The sequence below is a fragment of the Mercurialis annua genome, linkage group LG1-X (genome assembly GCF_937616625.2).
Source record: "Mercurialis annua linkage group LG1-X, ddMerAnnu1.2, whole genome shotgun sequence".
Classification (NCBI taxonomy): Eukaryota; Viridiplantae; Streptophyta; class Magnoliopsida; order Malpighiales; family Euphorbiaceae; genus Mercurialis; species Mercurialis annua.
In genome coordinates, this window is record NC_065570.1 from 12659389 (window position 1) to 12687064 (window position 27676).

At 36.8% G+C, this 27676-nt stretch overlaps 4 protein-coding genes across 21 annotated transcripts; 3 read left to right on the forward strand and 1 right to left on the reverse strand.

Moving 5' to 3' along the window:
- The first annotated feature begins 10463 nt into the window (after positions 1-10463).
- Positions 10464-12195, forward strand: LOC126665020 (blue copper protein 1b-like). Its single transcript, XM_056106092.1, has 3 exons — positions 10464-10665; positions 11185-11676; positions 12068-12195. The coding sequence occupies exons 1-3, from the start codon at positions 10464-10466 to the stop codon at positions 12193-12195; spliced, it is 822 nt and encodes a 273-aa protein (XP_055962067.1).
- Positions 12196-12371: 176 nt separating this feature from the next.
- LOC126665024 (proline-rich receptor-like protein kinase PERK15) lies at positions 12372-14480 on the forward strand (the record flags this gene model as incomplete). Its single annotated transcript, XM_050357697.2, has 7 exons — positions 12372-12882; positions 12981-13067; positions 13144-13214; positions 13323-13399; positions 13549-13687; positions 13827-13988; positions 14068-14480. Coding segments are annotated over 7 exons (1383 nt in total), but the record flags the coding sequence as incomplete, so codon positions are not given.
- A 2867-nt stretch (positions 14481-17347) lies between these two features.
- Positions 17348-23306, forward strand: LOC126657710 (DNA-directed RNA polymerases IV and V subunit 4-like). Of its 5 annotated transcripts, none has more exons than XM_050352472.2 (11): positions 17348-17526; positions 17625-17719; positions 17938-18009; positions 18253-18318; positions 18591-18689; positions 19436-19547; positions 19624-19701; positions 19816-19849; positions 19932-20000; positions 20246-20349; positions 21135-23306. In XM_050352472.2, the coding sequence occupies exons 2-10, from the start codon at positions 17632-17634 to the stop codon at positions 20318-20320; spliced, it is 693 nt and encodes a 230-aa protein (XP_050208429.1). In that variant the 5' UTR covers positions 17348-17526; positions 17625-17631; the 3' UTR covers positions 20321-20349; positions 21135-23306. The 5 variants fall into 5 exon arrangements, with proteins under 5 accessions (XP_050208429.1, XP_050208438.1, XP_050208422.1 ...); XM_050352481.2 differs by having other exon boundaries at positions 22575-23306; XM_050352465.2 differs by lacking the exon at positions 21135-23306 and adding an exon at positions 20508-20744.
- On the reverse strand, positions 21040-27238 carry LOC126657642 (BTB/POZ domain-containing protein At5g47800). Of its 14 annotated transcripts, none has more exons than XM_050352437.1 (7): positions 27088-27238; positions 24502-24549; positions 24080-24203; positions 23933-24002; positions 23238-23642; positions 22387-23124; positions 21040-21676 (listed from the first exon to the last, which is right to left on the reverse strand). In XM_050352437.1, exons 3-7 carry the CDS (start codon positions 24136-24138, stop codon positions 21233-21235), a joined length of 1716 nt encoding a protein of 571 aa, XP_050208394.1. In that variant the 5' UTR covers positions 24139-24203; positions 24502-24549; positions 27088-27238; the 3' UTR covers positions 21040-21232. The 14 variants fall into 14 exon arrangements, with proteins under 14 accessions (XP_050208394.1, XP_050208373.1, XP_050208322.1 ...); XM_050352416.1 differs by having other exon boundaries at positions 24080-24208; XM_050352365.1 differs by having other exon boundaries at positions 24502-24559.
- Positions 27239-27676: the final 438 nt, after the last annotated feature.

The following is a 27676-nucleotide window of genomic DNA, read 5'->3' on the forward strand; positions in this document are numbered from 1 at the left end:
GTTTAAGCCTTTTTCTTCTTGTTATTATTTCTTGGAAAACTTCTGAAAATCAGCTCCCAGATATTATGCACGATCGTCTATGTCCAACGGCTATGAAGAAATTTGAAATTTGGGGATCTGCACTATCGTGTAACTCTTTGCACGATCGTGCATTGATCATTTACACGATAGTTTAGTTCGCAATAACTGAAGAATTGCCGAGAAAGGGTTTGCACGATCGTTTAGCCCCTTAATTTGCATTCACTGAAAAATCTCCACAAGCTCATCTAAGCAACTCGACGAAGAAGCGAAATTCGTGGAGAATATGACTATGGAAACGGTCGAATTTTGTATTGCTTTACTAATTTGTTGACCAGAAATGATTTCCGGCGATTGATTCTGGTTGAAAGCGGTGACTCCTTTTTGAGATAAGGCGGCAAAAAGATGACTGGTGAAATTCTTGGCGGTGTCTTCGCCTTTGAAGCTGAGTAAAACGTCGTATTTCCATGGAAGAGCAAGAACAGACATTTTACTGGGTGGCAAAAAAAATCTGAATTGAAGCCAGCTCCATCGCAAAGAAGAAGACAACCTGTTCTTCAAAATCAGTCACTGACGACAGACAAAAAAGAGAATTTTTTTTAATTATTGTACCGAGATAGACTTTATTATATAGAACACGTGTAGGCTAATGGATAGAGATGGTGTTGGATGAAATAAAACACTCATACTTGGTTATTTTTGTAATAAAAATGGTAATAAAGTAAAGAAATTTATTAAAATTACATTGTGTGAAATGTGTAGCATTTTTTCTTGTTTTCTTGTTATTTTCTCATTAAGCAATTATTAAACCTAATAAAATAAAATATCAAATTAAACATTTTAATAATAAATATATATAAACCAATCAAAAAAACTTAATTGATTAAATAACTATTATTAACTAGAAAAATTATATTTAAACTACAACATATTAAATTAAGGGTTAATGTCAAAAAAAAATCACGAACTTTACACGTTTTCTCATTTTAATCACGCGGTTTAAATTTTCTCATTTTCATACACGAACTATCACTTTTTCCCAAATTCATGCACGACGCTGAGGTGGCACTCATTCATTGGTGTAAATGAACTCCACCTCATCGAATTACACCAATGGAGTCGTCACACCTCGGTACCGTGCATGAATTTGAGAAAAAGTGGTAGTTCGTGCATGAATGAGAAAATTTAAATTACGTGATTAAACTGAAAAAACGTGTAAAGTTGGTGAATTTTTATGACATTAACCCATAAATTAATTACAATAATTAATTAACCTAAATTACATTTGGAAAAGTTATGGTTTTAATTAATTAACCTAAAATATGAAATTAACCTACTTAATCAATAATCACACAAATAATTAACAAGCAAATTTATTCAACTAATTAATTAAACAATTAAACAACTAGTTAACAAAAAAAAATTAACAATTTTAATCTAATTTAACCTAACATTTAATTAAATAACAATTAACTTAAACAACTTAATTTAACTTAATAATCATCTAATTAATAAAAAAAACTATAACTTACCAAATATGTTAGCGGAGCAGAGGCAGCGGGGGCAGCGGTGATCCGGAGAGGCTGTTTTTGCATTCTAATTAATTTATATTTATATAATTTAATTAAAAACAAATGTAAATAAAAAAAGACATACCTCGGGCGATGGCGGCGGCGCGGTGGTGAAGGGGAGCGGGGGTTGGCAGCAAAAGAGGAAGGTGGGGAGTAATATATGGCGGGGAGTAATGTTGTAGCAGAACGGCGGGGAGTAATGACGGAGGAAAACGAACGACGAGGAGTAATTGGGGAGGAGAACGAATGGAGGAGGAGAACGGCGGAGAACGACGGTTTCGGAAAAAGAAAAATCAAAAAATAGGAAGAAGAAGAGAGCAGGTGCGTTTTAATTAGGTCTAAGATTAGCGACGGATCCATTCCGTCGCTAATCTGAGACCCAATTGAAACACACTGTTTCAATTAAAGGATTAGCGACGGACACAAGAATCAGTCGCTATACTTTAGCGACGAATGCATAAATCTGTCACTAATCCTCTAACTGAAACGATGTGTTTCAATTGGGTCCAAATTTGGCGACAAATTTACACATCTGTTCGCCAAATTTGGACCCAATTGAGGCGCCAAACACTCCCGCCATGTTCCTACCACCTTAGCGACAGAATAGCGGGAGACAATTCCATCGCTAACGTGGCGGGAGCTTAGCTGCCACTTTTTTATCATATTGGCGGCGGATGGTAAGTCTGTCGCGAAATCCGTCGCTAATATGCTCTATTAGCGACGGAAATTTAGTCTATCGCTAATTTCCGTCGCTAATAAGATGTTTTTTTAGTAGTGGTGGCTGACTATTTTGTTAGGAAAGTGTTAGGAAATTCAGCTTTTAAGGTAACATGGAGGGTGTATGTTTCCCGGATTTTTTTGTCTATGTAATGGCCGAACAAAGGGCTTTGACTAGAATTAATACAATCTTGAACTTCAAAAAAACAATCTACCAAAAGTTCATTGCGAAACTTTGATAATTTATTTTGGAAAAAATATATTTACAAGCAACAACAATAAGACAATTACATAACTATTTCAAAAACAATATAAAAACTGTTATTATATATTATACGGATTAGTGATTATTATTTTTATATATTCTATAAAAAATAAATTTTAATGTTTATTTTTAAATAATATAATATTTAAAATTGAACTCCCTCTATAATATTTTCGCATTTGACATCGGATGGAGGAAGTGTTCAAACTGTTGCTGAAAATGAACTTGAATCTGATGAGGCTGAGTTGTGGATTAGGTCGTTTTCTTTTAGACGTTTCGCGGCACATCTCGATGGTGCAAAGATGATTAGCAACCGCGGCATTCTTAGAATAAAACAGCCAGAATCCTGCTATCACTGCACTGTGATAACAGCTCAAAAAACACTCACTGTATTGCTCGTTCTCTCTTTGAATCTTTCTCTGTTTTTATGTATTTTTACAAATGAAAATGGAAGCTCTATTTTATAGGGAAAAATGAAAGAGTTGTTTAATATTAAATGAAAAAACGTAGCTGTTATTTTTTTTTTTGGCGAAAATGATTGATCATTCATTAGAAAACGACTCGAAGAGTCTCGATTCTAGCCACTCCGTGTGAGCTAGAGGATTACAGTAAAAATTAAAGTCTCTAAGGGCTTTCTTGGCCAACATGTGGGCCACCCAATTACAACCACGTCTAACGAATTTAAAGGAATGTGGCATGGAATTTTCCACGAGGACTAAACAGTCCTGAATTACAATATCACTGTTTGTATCTACCCCGGAGCCCTTAGTCATCGCTTCAATAATGCCTTTGGCGTCGCCCTCGAAAATGACTTCTGGCAACTTTAGACTGATTGCCAACCGGATGGCCTCTCGCATAGCCATGGCTTCAATCAATGTCGGAGACGAGACAAAAGAAAATCTTCTAACCACTGAGCTAATAATAGTGCCCCTGTGATTCCGGACTATACAAGCTCCGGTGCCTATTGAACTGTCCATAAGGTAAGCCCCATCAAAGTTGATTTTATAAGTACCCAGTGGAGGGGGAGACCAGCTGACCTCCTCTACTTCTGAAGCCGAGTTCCCTATGCCACGAGGAATGGAGGATCGCTGAGTCCCATATAAATCGAATTATGCTTGTAACTCTTTTGCTCGGATGATAACCGCAGCTGGATCCGTCGATACTTCCCGAAAGATAAGGGCATTTCTCGCTAGCCAAAGGGACCACATCACCCAGGACACTGATGTTAAAAGCTTCACCGTATCCTTCACTGAATCTGACATTTTTTGCAATTCCCACCACACCTGCAGCAAAGAATCAGCCACCCCTGATATCTCTACAATAGGGATAGAGGAAGCCATCCACACCGTCTCTGCAAAAGGACAAAGAAAAAAATAGATGGAACAAAGATTCCGCCGAAGTACACAGAGGACATAGTTGAAGTCGATGAGGTAGACGCTTGTGGAGGTTTTCATTCGAAGCCAAGCCATTGTTCAGTGCTTTCCAAACGAAGTTTTGTATGTTGGGGGGCATTTGAAGTTTCCAGATCAGACCCCAATTAATAGGAAGCACTTCAGGCGGGCTGTGTGTAGTCCCTGACGATTTGATGCTTCTGGCTGAGTGGTACGCTGAATTTACACTGAAATTTCCGGATTTTGAGTGGTGCCACACCACCTTGTCTTCTAATCCCGTCTCACTGATAGGCATCTTCAAGATAGCCGATGTTTCAGTCGGGTTAAAAATGGCGGACACCAGACTAGAATTCCATACCTTAGCTCCCTGCACAAACAAATCTGACACTCTATGAATGTCTTCCGGAATCGACACATTGGCATTCACCGTGAAACCATTATTGCCCGGGATCCAAGGATCCTTCCTGAGCCAAATGTTTGTCCCCGATCTGACCTGCCATCTCACTCCTTGGTTGAGAATGTTTCTACTCTGGAGCAAACTTTTCCACGCCCACGAACCGTTTGAATGCGGTTTTGCTTCCAAGAAACTGTCAAATGGGAAATATTTCCCCTTCATTACTCTCGAAATTAGGGAATCCGGCTGCGTAATGAACTTCCATCCTTGTTTAGCTAACAAGGCGTGGTTGAAATCTTCCAAATCTCGAAACCCCATACCCCCTGCCTTTTTGGCCTGGCATAAACGTTTCCAGGAAACCCAATGCATTCTTTTTTCCCCGTTTCTTTGACCCCACCAGAAATTGGATATGATGGAGTTTATCTCTTTATGAAGACTCTTCGGAAGAAGAAAACACGACATCGAAAAGACGGGGACTGCTGTAGCTACACTCTTGATGAGGACTTCTCTGCCCCCCTGCGACAGTAGACACCCTTTCCACCCTGCCACCTTTTGACGAACCCTAGTGCTGATTTCTCGGAATGTAGCTGTTTTAGACTTGTTAACTAATGCAGGTAATCCCAGGTATCTGTCCTGACCGCCACTGTTACGAACATTGAGGGTGGCCATAAGGCGCTGACGAACCTCTGGAGGGGAGTTACGGCTGAACAAAACAGTAGACTTTGCCAAATTGACCTCTTGGCCCGAAGCAGAACAATATAACTCAATGATTCCACGGATAGCAAGATCCTGGCGCTGGTCTGCTTTGAAAAATAGAAGGGAGTCATCCGCAAAAAGTAGATGGGAAATACTTGGACTCCTTCTAGAGATCTGAACACCACTAATCTGATCTTCTCGTTCAGCCACAGTTAGGAGCGACGAAAAGCTCTCGGCACAAAGCAAAAACAAAAATGGGGAGAGAGGATCCCCTTGGCGGAGGCCTCGAGTTGGCTTGATAAACCCATGACTGGACCCATTAAACTTCACCGAGTATGTAACCGATGATATACAGTTCATGACCCAACCAATCCACCTATGATGAAACCCCATCCTTCTCATAACCCTTTTCACAAAGCACCACTCGATTCTCTCATAAGCCTTGCTCATGTCGAGCTTCAAGGCAACCTCAAATTTATTCACCCCTTTCCTTGTTTTTAAGTAGTGAGTCAACTCGTGAGCTAACAGAATATTATCAGAAATATTTCTCCCCTTAATAAATGCACTTTGTTGCTCACTAATGATATGAGGCATGAAGGATTGTAGCCTATTAGTAAGGACCCGAGAGATAATCTTGTAAAAGACCGGACATAGGCTGATGGGCCGGAGATCCGCCATAGACTGAGGAGCATTGACTTTCGGCACTAAGGTAATGGTAGTGTGGTTCATATTTCTTGGTAGCCTGCCTCCCTCAAAAAATTCTCTAACCGCTGCACAAACATCTATCTTGACTGTATCCCAATGAGTTTGGAAGAAAAGGCCGGTCATACCATCCTGGCCTGGCGCTTTAGTCGGATGAATGGCAAAAACTGCCTTCTTTATCTCTTCATCGAGGAAGGGTCTGGTTAAGCTTCTGTTCATGCTTTGGGATACCCTGTTATGGATTCCAGCCGTGGCTTCCGCGATTCTGGTAGGGTTAGAAGTTGAATAAATGTCCTTGAAATAGGCCAAAGCTATGCCTATTATATCCTTTTCATCACTGCAAAGCAGCCCCTCTCTATTTCTGAGTTGAGCAATATGGTTCCTCCTGCGGCGAGCCACCACTTTGGAGTGGAAAAAGGCCGTGTTTCGGTCCCCCCATCGTAACCAGTTAACTCTAGCCTTTTGGTGCCAGAACTGTTCCTCTCGGATTACCTGTGAAGCGAGCCTTGCTTCCAGATCTTTTATCTTACTCGCATTCTGTCCAAAACCAGACCCGTGGAGCATTTCTAACTCCTGGTTAATCTCTTTAATGTTTCTATTAGCATTTAACTTCTTAGTTCTTGCCCATGAAGACAATCCCCTTCGGCATGCTTTAATGTTCTCATTCACTTTCTCAAGACTCGGGTAGTCAATCTCCTCAGGGGCCTTCCAATTTGCTGCCACTATACTGGAAGCCTCAGTATTGTTCACCCATCGCTGGTCAAAGGAGAAGGATCTATTATGTCTTCGAATCTTTGGAGCTGAATTGAGAAGCATCGGTCTATGATCCGACCCAAGTTCATTTAAATGTTGAACTGAACCCTCCGGATAGTCTCTCAGCCAGTCTGAGGTAGCCAAAACCCGGTCCAGACGCATCTGAATATTGGCTCTGCCCTCCCTTCTATTATTCCAAGTGAATGGAGGTCCCCGGAAGCCCAGATCAAGTAGATGAGAGTTCAACATAAAGTTATTCAGCCCCTCTAAACTCCGGGAACTGGCCAAGTTGCCACCCAGTTTTTCCCCCTGAGAACAGATGCAATTTAAGTCACCCCCCAAAACAGTGTACCCACTAAGACCAAGCACATAATTTTGCAGAAATGAGAATTGGTTGGAACGATTAACAAAACAAACAGCCAAGTAAACTCCAACGAAATTCCATAGACTATTATCATCATTGTTAACTACAGTACAATGGAAAAAGAAGTCAAACTGAGCAACAACATTAACAATACACTGAGGTTGCCAAGCTAGGGCCAAACCTCCTGAACTACCAACTGCATCAGTAGACACAAAATTTCTGAAACCACATTTTCTAAGAAAAGAATGCACTCTATCTCCCTTGTTCTTGGTTTCAGACAAAAACACAACATCCGGGGAATGGGTCTTACAAATCCCTTTCAAATTATGGCTTGTCAGGGGGTTCCCCACACCCTGACAATTCCATATCAACAGCTTCATTTATCATCATGGGGCCCATTAAGGCTGGCACCCTCCACCAATTTGGACTTAGGGACAACACACTGTTTCTTCACCGGGTCAATACCCACCTCTTCTCTGTACCTCTTAAGGTTCGAGCTGTCATGGAAAGCAACCTCAATCTGGCTAGAGGGATCAGGAACTCTAGTAGGAACAGCAGCTTGGGCCAAAGCTTCAGAGCTAAGATCTTGAGGATTGGCTATCTGGGCCCCCTGTCTGGCACGGACCTTGAGCCTCTGTCTTGCTGGGGGTTGCTCCACCCTTAGCTGGGGAACAGGAATGAACGGCGCTGAAGTCGGCGCTTGGACCATCACTGAAGTGGGACTAATCTGAGACTGGATCGGACCGGAGCTAGGGGGAGTAACATCACTAAACTCATCATACTGGGTGGGAGCTCCCCTGTGAGGTCGCAAGGACCCTTGCTGAAGACCCACTGCAGGGACCTCAAGAGAAAGGGGCTGAGCGAGATTCCTTCTATTCCAAATCGGTATCGGCGGCTCCTCCAAAGCCTGAGAATGGATCTTGCTGAGTCCATGGGGAGAGGTGACTGAGTGATCATCGAAGGGAGAGGCAAAAGTGTTTTTGATGGGATTTAGCTTCTGAAGAGGGACTGAGGATATGGTTTCTTGAGAAGGAGAGGTGGCTGAGGTAGGGGGGTTGCTAGTGATAGTAGATGTGACCGGGAGTGTTGGTTGGGTTGATGAAAACAGGGGCTGGGCTTGGTGTAAGGTATTAGGGATGTTGGGCTTGGGGATAAAGAAGTGGAGAAGACCCAATTCTTCAAGGACTTTTGTACTACAGTGGATGGCCCCTTTCTCTGGGCCAGTCTTGAAATCGAATCTGGGGCTGGTGGGATAAATAAAGGGGTCCAGCTGGAGTTTTTTATAAGAAGGAGGATTAGCGATAGTGGGTTTATAGTCTTTATTGGCTAAGTCAACTTCACAAGCTTTAATGATAGCTGGATGACGTTTTTGGCAAGGCCCAGGCTCTCCAGTCTTCGAAGGCAGAGAAACGGCTAAAACAGGCTTAGAAGGAGAAACCTCCCTACTGATAGGGTTGCCAATAACGATACCTTTGTTAGGGTTGAATGGGAGTCCTCCCCTCTTATCCTGCTGCATCCTTCCCTGCATAGACTTAGTGTTAGCCCCCTCGTGTTCAATCGCTTTCCCCTTGCCTTTGTCAACTGTCTTAGTCTGATGCTTGGGATTGCGGTCCACCCACCGGTTGAGTATGGTCGTTGCCGGAGTTGTTGATCTGGGGTTGCTAGCTGTTGACATCGGGTTAAGAGTTGCTATTGTTGCTGGTGGTAGAGTTTTTGACCGTCCCATAGTCGGAGGTTTCTTGTTAGACCCAAACCTCATCCAAATACCGTAATCAAACTCATCCTGCTCCTCTGGACTTGCTTCCGGTGTCTTACAGGAGTAAGACAGGTGACCGATGATCCCACACTTATAACATATATCCGGCATTCTTTCATAGAGTAGCCAGATCCACTTAGGCTGCCCATCGTGCATGGCGGTGTAGAACCCTTTGCGGAGAGGTTGGTCAACGTTCAGATTGACCTGGAGCTTCAGAGAACCACACCCTCCTCGGGGGGTTTCTGTGGTCGCTGTAGATGCCAACAACGATTCAAAGAGGCCTCCAATTAGCTCTGCATTGAGTTGGTTAATCTGGTTAGGCGGAAGCCCCAACGGGTGTATCCAGAAAGGTGAGGTGGAGAAATCAACTTCATCGATGGAAACTTCCTGGGACCACTTCTGAAGCACCAGAAGGTGGTTGTTAACACACCAGGGCCTCCCGTTCCAGACCCTTTCCAGATCCTCCTCCCGGTCGAAGGTGAACATAAAAATACTAAGCATCTCCCTAGAGACCTGGAAGCCATATCTCATTCGCCAGGAAGTGGAAAGAATTCCTTTCAAAACAGTTGGGTGGAAGGACTTGTTACCCTTAAATTTGCCTACCAGGACAAACTTATCTTTTTGTTCCACTTGAAACAACTTAAGCACTGGCTCAGAGACATTAAGCCTAGCAGCAGACAGAGTGAGTTCATTAATAGTTGACTGGTGAATGGACATAGTGAAGGGGTTAGGTGGGATAATTATGATAGAGTAATGGTTTATTACACCGATACCAGAGCGAGTAAATGCCGAGGAGGGAGACAAGGCTAGAGAACAGAAGGAAGTAAATGATGATAAGATGGAGAAGAAAAAGTGGTACGAGGTAGTGAAGAAGTACGAGAGATCCCATGAGTTAAATAGCATCGGAAAGCTGGATAAAAGGATGTGACTCCCAGGAACCAGAGGGCAAGAAGGGGGTCTAACAAGAACAGGAACCAAGGGGATAAGTTGAGGTGACAAGAGGGAAGAGCTACGTGAAGATAAGTCAAAGGTAGGGGGTGACAGATGATCAGAAGATACCCGCCGTCGGGAAGATAAACCACTCACAGAAGTGGAGGTGAAGGGATTTGACCCTTAGAATTCCAAATAGTAATTATGATATGGTGTCCAGGCTTGGGTTAGCCCACATAGCTGTTATGCAACTTAAATAAAAACATGTTTGCATATTAAGAAATGTACTAGACAAGTGGAGGAGATCATGAGATGTGTTGTGATTCAAAATAAAAATTATTACAAATTTAAAATATAAAATTGTTATGGTAAGCAAAATTAAAGTGCTCAAACCACCCAACCCAGGCCAGGCCGACTGACCGGACAGATAGTGTACATATGTGTGGTAAATCAAGATGAATTTAACTCCTAATCTATTAATAAAATTGGGTACCTCTTGATATCCAAACTCATATAAGAAAAATCAAATTTATAAACTCAATAAATTGAGTTCTCATAAATAATGTGAAAAAATCACAAAACTCTCCATATTCTCATTTCACACATAACACTTTTTTTTGTTATTTTAAATTCAACTTTTCCCAACAGGGAATATTATTTTTATGTATATTGAAATCATCTTTAAATTTTTTTATTATCTATAATTAATCGATTAATTTAATAATACCCAAATTGATAAATATTAAAATAACAATTAAAATATTAAAGAATGTTCCATGAAGTCCAAATTTGCTTTACTATAGACCACCACGCCATCCTTGTTCCATATTTGTCCTACTCTTGTAAACAATGTCCTTTTGATATTGCATTCTTAGAACAACAATAGCCGCATAATTGCAAAAATGGATGAATAAAGTTTTGGGATGCAACAATCTAATGGCTAATATGGATGTTGCAACCGTAATCTTTGTGCTTCTTATTATGATTATATTTCCTGTGAAAACTTCTGCAACAGATTATATAGTTGGGGATGATAAAGGGTGGACTATATTTTATAATTACACAAATTGGGTTAAAGACAAGAACTTTTATATTGGAGATGCTATAGGTAAGTAAATTGATCCTCTCTATTTATTATATCTTCATAGTTTTTTGAGTTTCTTATATCTGTCTATAGGAAATAACTTTATACAATTATATATGTGAATAAAAAAATTATGTTGTGATCAATTTTACTGATTTCATTGTGTTTTTTTTTAATTTATCAAATTTTATTAAATCAAATTTGAAACAGTTATTTTTTTTTTCACTTTTACAATAGTATTATTTTGTTTCGATGATTTCTCTTATATTCCAACTTTTTTTTTGAGTCCTAACCTCTAGTGCGCCACTGTGTAATAAGTAGTATAAATTATAAACGGCTTAGGCGAATTCTTGAGACAACTTGTGACACGGATTGCTGTTTTTTTGTTATTTATCAAAAAATATTTGGCGAATCGGGTTATCCTGTAATAATTCATTACGAATTCATCAAAAGATAAGAGTAATTCATTATGACAACCCTAATTATAAAAGTATGATGATCCAGATAGAACACAAATGATTTTCTGCAATCTGAAATTTGTAGAATGCATGCTCACCACTTACACTTTGAATGGTGTAGTTTTCAAATATACTGCTGGCTACCACAATGTAGCCAAAGTGAACGAAACAGCCTTCCGAAACTGCGATAACTCTTCGGCAGGTCCGATATTGTATACTGGAAATGATAGGATCGTTTACGGAACACCAGGAAACGTTTGGTACATTTGTGGTCTCGCCAAGAACTGCGAAGGCGGACAAAAACTTGCTATCACCATACAACCTACTCCTCCACCTTCGCCTCCATTTCCACCTCCGGCGGCAGCTCCTGCACATCCTGCTCCGTTTTTGCCACCGCCCTCGCGACCGAGTGGAGGATTGTCTTCTAAGGCTCTGACAGGGATAATAGTAGGAATAACTGTGGGAGCCATATTTTTGGTGATCATAGGAGTTGGTATTGTCATCTGTTACAAGAAGAAGAGGAACAAATATCAGAAACAAAGTCTCCTTGGAAGTCAAACTCCGCAAACATCTAAAGGTATGTTTGGTTTCAAAATATGATCAGAATTCAATTTCTACTTAAATTTTTTTATTTTGTACGATAGAAAATATATTTATTAACATTTTTTTATTTACGTGTAATTCTATTATTTCAAATTTGAAATCTAATATTTTGGTGGCTTTTAAAATTTAAAGAAATTGGAAGTATCAACTATCAAGTTACCAAATTACTTATAAGAAATATATTTTATGGGGTTTTTTTTGCTCCAACAAAATTAATTTATAAATATGTATAGTTAAGTTTGATTTATGTAATGTTTTAATACTTATATTTATTTTAAATAGATTATTAAAAAAATAACTGTATTAATAAAACGGAATTTAGGGAGCAATTTTAATGCAACTAAAGTTCAATTTACCCCATGAAGTTGGTACAAAAAATCAAAAGATCAAGATCATGTCTTTGAAAAAAAAAACCGCTCCAAACTTCACAATTTCGCTCGTTTTACCCTTCATTGTTAAATTATCTAATAATATTCCGCCAAATCAGCTCTAATATGTATAAAATAGTCCAATCATAATTTGACATATGATATTGGAAGGGGTAAAACGAGCCAAAATAGCAAGCTCGTAGTGTTTTTTTGCAAAGCCCTTAATTGATATTTTCTGCTTAATTCAATGGCCAAAATGAACCTTTGTTGAATTAAGATAAAACTTAATGGGTGATAATGAAATTTCTTTCTGAAATGGTTTTGCCAATTAAATTCTCCAGATGACCATAGCACGGCCCTACCTCAGCGTCGGCAGCAGAACGGCCCTTCACCAACTGAAAACAGAGTGGCACCACCGCCAAAACATGCCCCCCGCAATTCACAAGTTCCTCGTCCCGATTCCAATGAACGGAATATTATCACCGGCTCTGTTGTGACACCATCACAGGGCTGTTTCACTTATGAAGAACTACAGATAGCAGCTAATGGTTTCTCCAACTCGAACTATCTTGGTCATGGTGGATTCGGTTACGTCCATAAAGGAATTCTCCGTGACGGTAGAGTGGTTGCCATTAAGCAGCTTAAAGCAGAGAGCAGACAAGGAGAAGCTGAATTTCAGGCAGAGATTGATATCATTACCAGGGTTCATCATCGGCATCTTGTTTCACTTGTCGGATATTGCATTAGTAGAGCCCATAGGATGCTTGTTTACGAGTTCGTCCCGAATAACACATTGGAATTCCATTTACATGGTCAGTGCAACTTATTTATCATCAGTTGTTTTAATTTTCTAGCAATTTAATCTCATTTTTAAAATTTGCATTCCAACGTTTCATGATTGGCCTTACAGGATTAGGAAGACCAACTCTGAACTGGGCAACAAGAATGAAAATTGCCATAGGCTCAGCAAAAGGATTAGCTTATCTTCATGAAGACTGTGAGTATTCTTTGATTGGTTCATTTAGTTATCAAGCCTTGGCCCATTTTTTGTACTTAAACTTATGTATCTTCAGGTCAGCCCAGGATCATACACAGAGATATTAAAGGAAGCAATATTTTGCTGGATGATAACTTTGTAGTGAAGGTAAAAAAAAACATGTAGTCAGTTAAAATGTATCTCTGGTGTAATTCAATATTATATATGATGTTTTTTCATACATAGCATTTCTCAACTTAAATCTTGTTTGTACAGGTTGCGGATTTTGGACTTGCAAAGTATTTTTCAGATTTTGAAACTCATGTGTCAACTAGAGTGATGGGAACTCTTGGGTATGAATATTTTGTTTGATGCTAATGACACGATCAAGTTTTCAGATAGTTTTCGCCCAATTGATTTTTACGCTTCTCTGTCTTTAGTTTTCTGCTATAATTTAGAGATTTTTGAAACATTTCTTTTACGACACCTTCATTTTCTGTAGTTATTTGGCTCCAGAGTACGCATCTAGCGGGCAGCTTACAGAGAAATCAGACGTCTTTTCGTTTGGTGTAATGCTTCTCGAGTTGATTACTGGCCGTCGCCCTGTTGATAGAACTCAATCCTCTCTCTTAGTTGACTGGGTAAGTTTTTGATTAATGACGCTAACCGTAGGTTGAAACAATTCTGCTTGATGCATATGGAATATGGCATTAATCATATACAGAAGAATGTGATTTGTTTTTCCAAGCTCACTTATAATGTCATTTTACGAGCATCTAGGCTAGGCCTTTGCTGAGACAAGCATTTGAAGATGGCATCTATGATGCGCTTGTCGATCCCAAATTGCAAAAAGATTACGACTATAGTGAGATGACTCGAATGATTGCTAGTGCTGCAGCTTGTGTACGCCATTCAGCACGGGTTAGGCCTCGAATGAGTCAGGTAATATAATCATATTACTTATTATCAGTTAAAAGTTTGTACTGATGTACTACTTGCTGCTATTTTTTATGCAAATCAGATTGTTCGAGCTTTGGAAGGAAATGTATACATAGATGATTTAAATAACGGAACCACACCAGGCAACAGCACTCTATTTGCGTCCGATGGCAACGGAGAGTATAATTCGAGGCAATACAAGAGAGATTTGAAGAAATTCAGAAAGATGGTATTAGAAAGCCAAGAACAAGATAGCAACGACGAGAGTACTAGTGAGAGTCTGAACAGCTCTAGCTCTGAACCTCAACAAGCTACGCCAGATATGGAATTCCCAGCAAATGTCGGGGTTAGTTCCATCCACGGTCCTCCAACTTTAGAGTTCGTAACAGCAAAGTCTGTCTATCTTTCTTCAGCATAAAAATATCTATCTTTAAAAAATTCTTTTGGTTCCTGAATTTTTGTTATTTTATAATCTAATTAGAGTTGTAGCAGCAAGCTATCAATCTTGTTTATAGTAGAACGATTTGAACCAATTGAATCTAAGCCTTGTAATCGTTTTTGAAAGCATCGGCAAGGTCTGCAAGGATATTATCATCAATACCGTTAGAAGAACGAACGAACATATTCAGCATCGGCATTTGCACTGAAAGCGCACCCCTTCAGGAAACATAAACATGCTGCATTGCGTATAAAGTTTGTTTGCTGTGTCGATGAAACGAACTTGAAGTCGTTGCTATCATGAGTGTGGGATGGGTTAACGGCGACTACATGAAATGCAAGTGCGAGAGATATGCTTTCGCCATTTAGAGCTGGAAACTCTGTTGTGCTAGCTTTTCTCACTTTAAAGGCTGATTGCTAAAGCTGAATAATTTTGGGAGATTATAAAGTTTATAGTGATATCACACTAAAATCAACTGGTACACATAAAACAACTTTTGAAATTTTTGACAATACTTTCGAAAATAATATTGATGCTATATTATATAGAGATTAATGGAACTATTCTAAATTTGATAGATTGTGTAATGGATCAAAAATAAAGTCTCCACCTGATTTATATTTTTTCCAAATCAAAGTAATCAAGAAAAACATCCCTGCCATCCATAATCCTCTTAGAGTCTCATTTAGTGCTAACATTTATGAAGTTCAAGTTATTTTTGAGTTTTTCTATAGACAATTACTTTGTTAATATATCTGCTAAAGGCCTAAAGGTTGTGAGTATCTTTCGGGTAATTAATTTTGAGAGTCACTCTACCTTCTAAATTTATCAAATGGTCAGTCTACTAACGAAACGCTATAAAATGGTAATGGTACGAATAAAACCTTACACTGAGAGGTCATTTTATGAATTCCGGTCAATTTTATCCCATGTGGCAGCCACATCACATGAAAAAAAAAAGTTATTTGCACCCTTCAATTTTATATGTAATTTTTAAAACAAAAATTAAATATATTTTTATTACATTTTTACCATTTCCTACCCATCTTCTACCACCTCCTGCCCACACCACCCGCCGCCGCCTCCTCCACCTCCCGCAGAAAATCGCCCGCCAGTTTCTCCTCATTGAACTAGACGAAGAGATTTTCGTCTAGTTCAAACCCAGATGAAGACGAAAATGAGATATTCGTCTGGGTTTGAGCCATTCGAAGAGGAGCTTAGGTGGTAGCTGGGTTTTTACATGTAACATCAGAATTTTGCTAGTTTTATCTTGAAAACTTATCACACATACTTAGTTTCATTTTGAAAAGGAGTTTTTAGACCAAATTATGCATATATGGAAAGTTTTCACATTTTAAAAAAATCCGGCTGCCAACTAATCATTTAATTACTAAAATTTAAAATGAAAAAAGTCAAAATCCAGCGCCCAAAAAGAAAATTAAAAATTTAACTAAAAATAAAAAAAATAAATTCAATTATCTTTCGGATCAATTACCCTTAATGGACTCTTTTTTTATAATGTTAATTGGACTGCATATATGTTCCATTTTAATAACATTTTGGATAATTCTGAAACCAATATTTCAAGAGTTTACCTGTTTCCCGAGGTAACTAACAGTGGTAACTGGTAATATTTATACTTTCCCCATTAAAAATAAATAACTGATTAATAATAAATAGGCCAATGACCCAAAAACCTCGATCCTTATCAATTATATTCTTTTCAATTTTACCTTAATGTTGCAAAATTGCCAATTACATTCTAATCCACATCTGTCACTTTCAATTTCACCTATAAATATTAAATTGATCTTTTTTCTATTGTGAAAAAGTTCAAATAAGTTTTTTATTTTTAATTTTTCAAATAAAAAAATTTAAATAAGTCATTTTTAAGAGTTTTTTCAATATTACTAAATGAAAAAGAGTTTAATTTATAAAATAGGGTCCAATTGAAATATAAAGGTGTATATTTGGCTAATAATCACTCATGGCACCTCAACTTTAAGGGTACGGGCGCTAAACCCCCTGAAGTTTAAAAACGGGCGCTAAACCCCCTGATCTTTGTGGCGGCGCTCACTAAACCCCTTTTGGACGAAATATGACCAAAATACCCCTGGCGCCGTTTTTCCTGGTCAACTGACTTTTTTTTCAAAAATAAAATAAAATAAATAGTGCTGCCACGTCAGCTGCCACGTCACCAAACTACCCTAAAAATTAAAACACCTAAAATACCCCTAAAACACCCAACCCAATCAAATCAACCCAATAACATCCAACCAAACCACTTTCACCCGAACCACCACCCCACCGCTCTCCGGCCACCACGTCCGACCACCGCCATGGACGAAACATTTTCCGGCCGGTCTGTTCTTCGTGGAAGAACAGATCCGGTCTGTTCTTCCACGAAGAACAGACCCAGATGGATCTGTTCTTCCACGAAGAACAGACCCAGATGGGTCTGTTCTTCGTGGAAGAACAGATCCGTCGTTCTTCCACGATAACCGGAAAATTTTCCGGTCATCTCGGAGAAGATGACCGGAAAATTTTCCGGCGGTGGTCGGGTGGCGGGTGGGGTGGTGGTTGGGTCGGTTTTTGGGTTGATAGATTGGTTTATATTAAATTGGGTTGGTTTGATTTTTTTTTAAAATTAAATTAGGGGTATTTTGGGTTTTTCAAATTTTTAAGATATATTTCTGACGTGTCAGATGATATGACAGTGTCAGATTTTTTTTTTTAAAATGTCAGTTGACTGAAAAAACGGCGCCAGGGGTATTTTGGTCATATTTCGTCCAAAAGGGGTTTTGTGAGCGCCGCCTTAAACTTCAGGGGGTTTAGCGCCCGTACCCCTAAAGTTGAGGGGCCATGGGTGATTATTAGCCTGTATATTTAGATACGATTGACAATTTTACAATGTCCAATGAAATTGAAAAGCAACAGCCTAATAAGTGAAACTCATAGGGTTTTTTTTTTTTGTAATTTACACTACAATTTGTATGTTCAAGCTGACACTGTTGCTCCAAAAGAGCAGAGAAAGAAATCAAAAGAAAATCAGAAAAGCAAAATACGGAGGAGGACTGTCCATCTCTTTGTATTTGCATTTAGGTAAACCTTTAATCGTCTCTTCTCACACTTAACCCCATCTCAAATGCAAGGTTTAGTTGGAGTATGATGCTTTAAAATTGGGTTTTGTTGTGTTGCAGAGTGAAAATGGAGAAGGGTGGAAAAGGGTTCTCTCTGCCTGGAACAGCACTCAAATCTTCTCTCAAGTCTCCTCCTCCTCCTAATTCTAACCATGGTTTGTTTATCATTTTTACTGTTTTTTGGTTTTTTTTTTGTTTTTGAACTTCTTTCGAGCACTGCAGTGATCACTAGTGATAGTGAAACTTATTTTGGGTTGTTATTAATGAAATTCCACCACATGCATGTTTGATTTCTTTATCCTTTACTATGAATTTGGATGTGGATTGAAATTATGGCTTTGTTGGTTTTTTTAATTACCTTTAAATCTAATAGCAGCAGCAAAAGGAAAGGAGGACGGCTCTGGAAAGTCTAATAGGGGAAGGACAGTTCAATTCAATTCCGAAGGTTTGAGTTTCTTTGAACTTTGTTTTAGTTTTATAGTAGTTTGAAGTCTATTATGCAAGAATTTAGAATGTGCTCTTTTGAAAGAATTCAACTAAATTGAGTTCTTGCTTGTGCTCTTTTCCGTAGACGACTTGTTTTGTGATGATCGTCTTATGACATTGTTACATATTATTCATGATTTGTTACTGCAACTCTTTGTTATCTAAATGTCTAAATACGGGTTTGTTATATATTTATTTCTAGGTCTTGATGACGATTTTGATTTCCTATCGAATTCTAACGGGAATGTTAATTCCGCTGCTGCCAAAGGTTTGATTTCCTTTCAACTATTTGTACCTTTTCTTTGCCCTGCTTATTATCGGGAAACCCAATTATTTTCTTTGGAATCATTTCATTTATTGTTTCTTCGCATCGAAAGTGGTCTGTCTAGCTTCCTTGTCGATATGGATCCCCAGGAAAAGTTGTCAACAAGGGATCTTACGACAAGTGGTTGATATCTGACTATTAGTCTTGTTTTCCATCATGTTATTTCATGGATTGCTATCGTTGATTCTTATTGCTTTTGATTTTTTCTTGAATAGGTAATATGAGCAAGGGGGGTAAAGGAGATAAGACGTCAAATGGTGGAAAGGCTTCCTCAAAAAAGGATCGACAAACTCTTGAACTGAAAATAGAGCAGGGTACTGAAATTATCATTATTGAATGTTTACTACTCACTGATGCCTTCTTGGATTCTTCCTTTATTTTACTTCAAAATTCCCTAGTACTACATTTTCCTTTCATTTTATCTTCCAATATTTTTAGTAGCTTGTACCTATGAAAGTGATTTTTTCCAGTGGAAGCTAATGAGATAAAATTTCTATCCAACTATGATGAAATGTTGTTTTGCCCGTCTTAGTGAATATAAATGTTATGTATGCTGTTCCTGGTTTTCTATTTGTTTTCTACTTTTATCTTGAACAGTGTTTAATCAAAGATATTGTCCACAAAGAAACCCCATTGGGTCCATTCCCTCTCTCACTCTCCTCAACATCTATTTTTCTCTGTATCTTTCTGTCCTTGTTGGTTGTTTAAATGTTCAATTTTCTTGGTTCTGAAATAGCTGAACTTATAAGCTATAACTAGCATTCTTTTGAGGAGGCTATTAACAATCAAAATATCATTAAACAATTCATTGCTAAATTTCATAATGCAACTCTTCAAATTTTGAATGCTTTGTAGTGTGGCTTTACTGTTGATCCCGTGTTCCTTGAGCTTAGATATCATAAGCATTAGTCTCATATTATGTGTATTAGGACACCAGTGATTTTTGATTCAGATAATATAATTTTGTTTATATATACCGAGCTATTTGCTGATTCTTAGAGCCTTAGGATCTTTGGTTATGGAATTCTAGATTACTGTAATATCTGCTTTGTTATTCTAGAGCTTCCAAAGAATTCCACATGTCTAATGGACTGCGAGGCCGCACAAATCTTACAAGGAATCCAAGAGCAGATGGTTTTACTATCTCAAGATGCCACAATCAAACTTCCAGTGTGAGTAAAGCATATCCACAGGTATTAGTTTCAAGTAGAAATGCTCTTAAGTGATAATTCTTTCTTCTTTTTTCAGGTCATTTGACAGGGCACTGCCACATGCAAAGAAAGGTTCTCATTATACAAATCCCCAGTCTGTCAGGCGAATTCTTGAGTATCCTTTGGTTATTTTCTGAAGTAGTTGTGTATAACCATCTGTTACACTTGTATATTGTAGCATTTGTTTTTGAGTGAACCATCTCTTGTTGAATTTTAACTCAAATACCAGCGGTTTGAAAAAACATGGCGTCTCTGATGGGGAGGTATTATTCCATGCCTGCCTTTTCATTTGGTATCTCACAGGAAAAATGAAGCAGTTTTCTTATGTAAAATCTATGCTTGCAGATAGCAGTAATAGCTAATGTCTGTCCGGAGAGCACCGATGAAGTTTTTGCACTTGTCCGATCATTGAAGGTATACCTCAATGTTTAGGATACATATGTATCTCTTTGGTAACCGTACTTATATTTAGTCCAAATAATTATAATTTATTTTTGTGAAACGTGGTAATGAAGGAAGCAGTAAATTGGTTTTGCTGTTTGTCGTTGGATTATCATAAATTGTTGTCATTTGTGCTGCATAGCTGCCTCATATTAAGGAATTTCAACGTTATTCTTCCATCTTTGATGTAATATTATTTTCTTTCTTGTCACTTCCAGTCGAAGATGAATGAACTTACGGAACCACTCACACATGTCCTTGGACAGCTAGCTGAACTGAAAAAGCAAGCATAATTCCTATCTTGGAGTTGGAGGGATACTTGGTAAGTTAATATCAATTTTACCTCATAAGATGATAGCAATAGGCAATCATTTTGTGATTGATTTAACGGCAGTTGCCATTTGTATAACCCTGAACAACTTCTTCTATCTTGTATACTTCAAGGTAATACAGTCTGTTTTTATCATCTTATTTTTGCAGTGAGTACGAAATGGAAAATGATTTCCATTTATTCATGAAGTAGCCAGTGGCCATTATAGCTAATCCAATTTTCTAACTATTAACTAATTTAAATACACAAAAAATTGATAAAACTAAATTTGATTAGTGAAAAGGTGAGAACTTTCCTTCCAATGACAATTTGTGCCTGGCTGGATGCAGCATTGTGATTCATATATACTGCTAAATAACAAAAAAGTGCATAAAGATTTATATTTTTATTAAATTCATATATTTTTTTTTGTGAAATAATGAACAAAATGAAGTTATCTTAAAAAACAAAAAACAAAATTAATGTAGAAAGATCGTGAATCGTCCAGTTTAGTTTCGTTTGGTAATATGAACTAATTTTCAGACTAGAGTCAAATATTGGAGTGAATTGGTCATTGCTGCAAAGTTGAGGAGGCAAATTGCAGCTATTCACAAAATTGATCATAACTTTGTGTATAACATTGTCATGTAATAATGCATGTAGCCAGTTATAAAGCAACAAACTTAAAGCACCTCTACAAACTTAAAAATAATGAATTATAGTATTATTTTAATATCTACAACACTATATTAATGATTGTACATATTACTAATAATAATGATCGAATTGAGTTTCAGAATTCAGGCATCGAGCAGGAAAGAAGAAATTGCATAGACACAGCATTGCCAAAATATATATAAGGATACAGATAAAACTTTTATTCTTGTTGATTTTGTTACCTGTCTCTGCATTTGTCACGGCCACGGTCCGATCTACTTCTGCTCTGAATTATATTCTTGGGGTCTATTTTACTTCCTGAACTTCCTTCTTCTCCGCCCGGTAACTTTCTTTCAGATTCTTGCTGTTTCTTCATTTTCCGATGATCTGATGATCTCGTGCTGCCTTCTGGAATAGTTTCAGTTGATTGTTCATCTTGCATTTTACTTATTTTTTCTTCGGAAATTTGCGTCTTTTTCCCTCTTCTTGTCTCCTGGTTTAGCATTCTCTGATCTGTTGCTCTGGAACCTTTCTCATGTTCAAAGAAGAGGACTTGCACCACGGTTCTTAATGGCAGTCGTTCGTTCTTCACTGCGTGTGCTCGTACTTCTGGCGATAGTTTTTGGCAGTCTAGATGCCTGCAGAGACGTTTTCTGTCTTCTTTACTCAGCTCGGGATGCTCCTGTTTTGTCAAAAAAGTGAATCTTCATCATATTATGGTTGTTGCTCAGAAACAGAAATGTCAAAACATGAATGAGTCAGCAAAATGGCAATTTTAAAAGTTTCTACACATTAAGAGAAAATTCCTCTATAAAACAAGCGTTTCTGAAACATTTCATTTCCGTTTCAATGAAACTTGTCGAGTCGTTCCTTTCAACATTTCATTTTTGTTTCTGGAAGTGTTTCTGAAACTCCAAAACTTTATATTTTTGTAATTTTTTTTATTTTACTGTTTTCATTTCAGTATTTCCCATTGAGTATGTGAACTAATGCTTGACGATATAGATTTATGAGGTAATTGATTCTAAGAGTCATACATTTCCAAATTATTTCATTCTCGTCACGAAATTTTGATTTGTTTTATTTTGGTGATAAATTTTAATTTTATTTTACTGGAAATGAAACCAAATTATGCGTATGTGGAAATCAATGTTTGATTATTCATGGTAATTATACCTAATTATTTTCTATAATTACACAAGCAGTCAAGAATTAACTCGCTATTTCTGTGTTAAAATCCTTCTAGCTGAAATGAAATTTAAATTTAGTCATTAAAATGAAACAAATTAAAATCCCATTGATCAAAAAAATAATCTGAAAGTTTAGCAGCTCCCAAAATTAATTACCTTATGATTCATGTTTTAGTAGCAGATATCATGAAAATAGCTATACCTTGAGATAAATGTTGATTGCCTTGTAAAGGTCATCATGAACTTCCCTTGCAATATCAGGCAAAGCTTCAGCAAGTGAAACCATTCTAGATACAGGCAGGCTCTTATCTCTTGAAATCACTTGCAGATACGAATCGATGAGCTTTCCGATATTTTTAAGCGATCTTATAAACTGCGAATTTTCGACAGGTTGCGGTGACTGTCTTCTCCATAGCATTAAGAAACTTTCCAATACTGATGCAACCAAATCAACATCATAGGAACACTGATTGAATGATGAATGTGAAGGAAATACTAGATCAGTCACCGTCGCCTCCTCTAATTGCAAACCGCTTCTCCTAACGAGTTCTGTTTTCGTAATAGGCGATGCTCCTCCTAAGTAATTCGCGATACTAAGAAGTCTTAGCAAGAAGCTAACGGATACTGACCCTCTATCTGCTGGAATCATACTTACAATGGCTTCGAGAATTTTTCTGTTTTTCTCTGTATCTTCATTTTGAGTGACTGAAATCTGTGCAGGATGAGTTTTTGTACTGTCTGGTAACCAACGACTAGCATATACGTGCAATGCTTCACCAATAAGTTGCGGTGGCAGCATGTATGTAGATCTTACGGCTGTGATTATACATCGAAAGAGATCTATATCAAGATCAGATACGTCTTCAGTCCACCAATCCTTGGGGACGGATTGCTGAGACTTTTTAAACCCTGGTCTGGTGTATGTGTAGGACCATGTAACCTGCAGAAGAGAGTAGTCAGTTTTCTCAGCAGAAACAAAGAGAATGTTCCGAATTCCTGAAATGCATACTTTCTTTCTTGTAATTAATTGATTATAGAAGTAACTGAATTAACCTTTGGTGGGGGAGTAAGGATTTTTTCGACGATTGAATTAATGCATTTTCTGATGATTCCGAGATTCTCCGACCACTCTGTCAACCTAACCGTAGTCTGTAATGTGACAATGGAGTCCTTCCAACCTTCCAAAATGCAGGAATTGAAAAATGCCTCAAGTTTGAGAACAAAATTTCCCTTTTCGACAGATTCAGTCATTCGAAGGAACTTAGCTGCACAGAAAGCAGGTACAATATTCTGGGCACTCAGGTTTATTGTTATGCCATAGCAATACTTGGCACACAGCTCTAAAGCCTCTTCTCCTCCTGGAATATCGTGAAGTTCGATAGTAATAGCGCTTGAATCATCTGTATCGGAACACAGTCTTTGTAGGAGGCCACATTTCGGAAGAAGCGGAAACTGCAGCTAAGTTAAATCAAAATCAGTAAGCATAATATCTGCAATAAAATCATATAGGAAGCCAACATAGAATCTGCTATGCTAGGAAACAGAAATGCAGAAACAGAAACCGGCGGAACTATATTTTTTACAAGAATAGATTGTAAATATAAAGTTTCTGACTTTCAAATGCATTTCTATAATTCAAAATGAAACTCTTAAAAGTAAAAATGAATATAGTTTTAGTGTAATATTATAGCAAAGAATCAAACAAGAAAACCAGGAAATGTTTTCAAAATAGTCCTCTCAATTCATACCTTATGAAGAAGATAATTAATGTTGTTGATTCGAATGACAAGGTCACTAGGTACATCCGAAATCACAGACCTGAACCGTGAAATTACGAACATTATATATACATATACACATGAAACTCCCATTGAAAGATAGCTATTGCTGCATACCTGGTAGCCTCTTCTGTGTAGAAGGTATCGTGGCGCGTCCCAAGTTTCATAAACTTCATCTTTCTGCAATTTTCCGCTTCCTTTAACCTCAAGATAACGAGCAAAGCATATGCACTTACAATATCTCACCTGAAACAAATCAGAGAGCATCATAATGACACGAACAATGAATTATAACACGGAACTCGGAAAATCAGAACAACTCGAAGAGGACATGGAAGAAAGTACCAAAACATAGAGATTCGAAAGCTACATATTCAAATAGTTGAGTAACATTTTGTTCTTCCTCATAACTCTCATCACAAACATAAACAAATTGAAGATCATAGACATGAAAATCCACTATAAGTTATGGTTGCAAAGAAGTGCTACACACTAAGAATTCACTAGTGAAATGAAATTGGGAAGCAAGTAGGCCTTACCTCACCTTTAATCCAACAAGGGTCCCATCCAAATTCTTTTACACAACCCTACAAAGGACTTTAAAGAAATCAAAATTAAGAACTTGACAAATTCTTTTGCTACACAAGTCAACTGATCAAGAATATAAAACTAAAACAGACTATGAATATATTATGACAAATTTAAACATTCATATGCTGTAAGCCATGCAAGATTTATGTGGTGAATTTATAAGTGTAGAGATTGTTGACATACTAATACAATCAAAGCAGGAACATCTATAATGGAGTTGAATGTCTAACCAAATGAGTTATGGTTTGTGGTATCTTTTCTTATGGAAGAGAGTAGACAACTTAAAAGTAGTCAAGTTGATTCTCTTACTTTTTTCTGCAAAAAAGGTCAGATTTCTCAAACAATATGGGCATGCAAGGTAGATTGCTGACTTGGACACAATATAGAATCACCTAATTTTATCTCCACTATAATGGGAGGTGTAGTTCATTAGAATTGAAAGACTACTTTAGTTGCTCTTTTTCGGTATTATGATAGCATTGCACATTGATAGGCTCATTCCACTCAAAATTGCGTGAGTCGAACTTTTGCGCTATGTTTGGTTTATAGAATAGTTCTAAAGTAGAATAGTTAATTCGTAGTTTGATTTATGTAATAATAGTTTCTTACAATTGTTATTCCATGATTTAATGGAATAAATATTTCTCTCAAAAATTAAAAAGTAGTTCTTCCATTATATTTCAGGCTATCTATTCAATAAACCAAGTATAACTTTAGTATATAATGATGGAATTCAAGTCTACTTAACAATTTAAGAGATATGGATTCCGCGTAAAATAGCATGATGATGCAAGCTTTTAGTTTAATGATCTAAGATTTACATAGGATTCCGTATAAACATAGTATGATTCGAGCTTTTAGAATAATGATCGAGCGCCTATATAATAATATAAAAGATAAGAATTCCGCGCAAATAGCAAAATCGCATGAGCTTCTAGCTTAATAAACGAGCTTCTCACTTGTTATCATGCAAAAAAGAAATATCATTTCAACCATGTTCTTCAGTATGCAGGATGAATATCACATTTTAGAAACTAAAGAATTACACACTAGGATATGAAATTTAAAGAATATAAATCTTGCAATATAGTTGAGAAAATAAGAAAAATGGTAAGGTGGGGCTTAAATTTGAAGACATGAACATGGATGTATTTAAGAATGAAAATGACGAGGACTATCATATTAATAATGTCAATTTAATGTAACCAAATCCTCAGTTTTCTTTTTCTCCTTATCTTATTAGTTTCATACAAGTTTACAAAATTGAAGAAAAGAAATAAAGAAAATATAAAAACTGGACCTATTAGTTTTGGTGGTCCAGATATAATGTTGATGTTGGTCCAGGTGCTTTTATCACCATTCATTGGTTAAAATATAACCTTAGCTAGTGGTCTGTCAGAAACAATAGTAGACCTAAATGTATTTATTCAAAAATATTATATATTCTCGATTTTTTTATGTTTTAAATGTTCAAAGCAGCCAGGTTTATTCTATTTTTCAATTTTTAATTTCAATTCAACCTATTTTTCAAATTGGAGTTTAGTTTACATGACTAGAAAAGATTTAAAAGTATCCTTCATATTTAACAGATAATCTAAATAGGCTTTGATATTCTAAAAGTAATGGTAATTGAAACTATATGTCAAATATGAATGAAAATATTTAACCTTTTTAAGTGAAAATATTTTAATTTTAAAAAAATAGATACAGTTGAAATCGAAAACTGGAAAATCATGCGGACTCGAATATACATAGTATATAACTAACATGAAATACCAAAAAGGGGCTAGGCAGACTCAGGGTAGGGCTGAACTTAAAGAGACCAAGTATCCGATCGAGTTCGGACCACGCAGCCCTGACCTGGACACACCGTGCGGATACCGGACCCATTGATCAGCTCTAGTTCTATCAATCTTTTGCAGTGGAGGAGAGCCAATACAAGTTGTCTTTTAAAAAATATATATAGTACTGAAAAAAATATTTAAAAGGTTTTCCAGAAGAGGTAAAATAACAGAATCTCTTTTTTATATACTAGATACCCATCTCAATATAAATATAAATCAAATCATTCATAAAAATGTAATGCATAGGTCAGATTTTATTCAATTCAGAATAAAGGCCCCCCCCAAAGAAAAAGAAAAAAAAATGCTACTTATGTTATCATTCCCTTTCTGAAAGATTGATGAAAGAACTTGTCAACAAGGATCAAGAAACTGTTTATATACTTTTCTTGCTTGTCCACATCCTAATGGAATTTCCTTTTCTAATTCTTTAATTAAAAGTATAACTAAAGTTATTATTTTAATAACTTTGTTATTTTTATATCCTTTACCAATTAAAAATGTATAAATCTTCAAATCTATCATTTGCACATAATATTATTAAAAAAGAAGGCTTGAGCTCAATAATAACAAGTGAAGCACAATTTTATAAACCAAAATCAACATTATTACCAACAAAACTAACTAACTTTAACTAAATTAATCTATAAAAAAAAACATAAAATTAGGATATGAATAGAAGAAAGAACATACCAGAATCAAAGCACTAACATTTACATCTCAGTATAATTGGAAAAGTAATAATTAAGTTGGTGTGCATGAAGTAATTGTATTTCATGCATGTAATATTGTAATGTAAGAAGAGAAAAAGAAAGAAGGGGAAGAGCAGAGATAGAGATAGAGAGACGGAAATAGGGATAATGGAAAACAAATCACAAAATTTCAATTTTATAGCAATTTAATTCTAATGTTCAAAACATTACAAAACAAATTTTAAGATCATGTTTAGTTATAGAAAATATTTTCTATTTTCTGTTTTTAACTTTCTTTTTATTTTCTCTATTTTTTAGTGTTTTTGTTTTTCAAATAGAAAACTAGAACCCGGCCTTAGGCATAGGCCACTAAGGCCTATGCCTAGGGCCTCAAGTTTTTAAGGGCCCCATTTTAGATGGGGTTCTTTAAAAAAATATATATATTAAATTATTTATATGTTTATTGGGTTTTTTTTAGTGATAAGTGTTGGAAAATTTATTTAAAAATTAATTATATATTTAAATAATTAGGATGTTAAATTAAAAAGGCCCTATATTCCTATGAGATCTTATTAAAAATATTAAGTTAT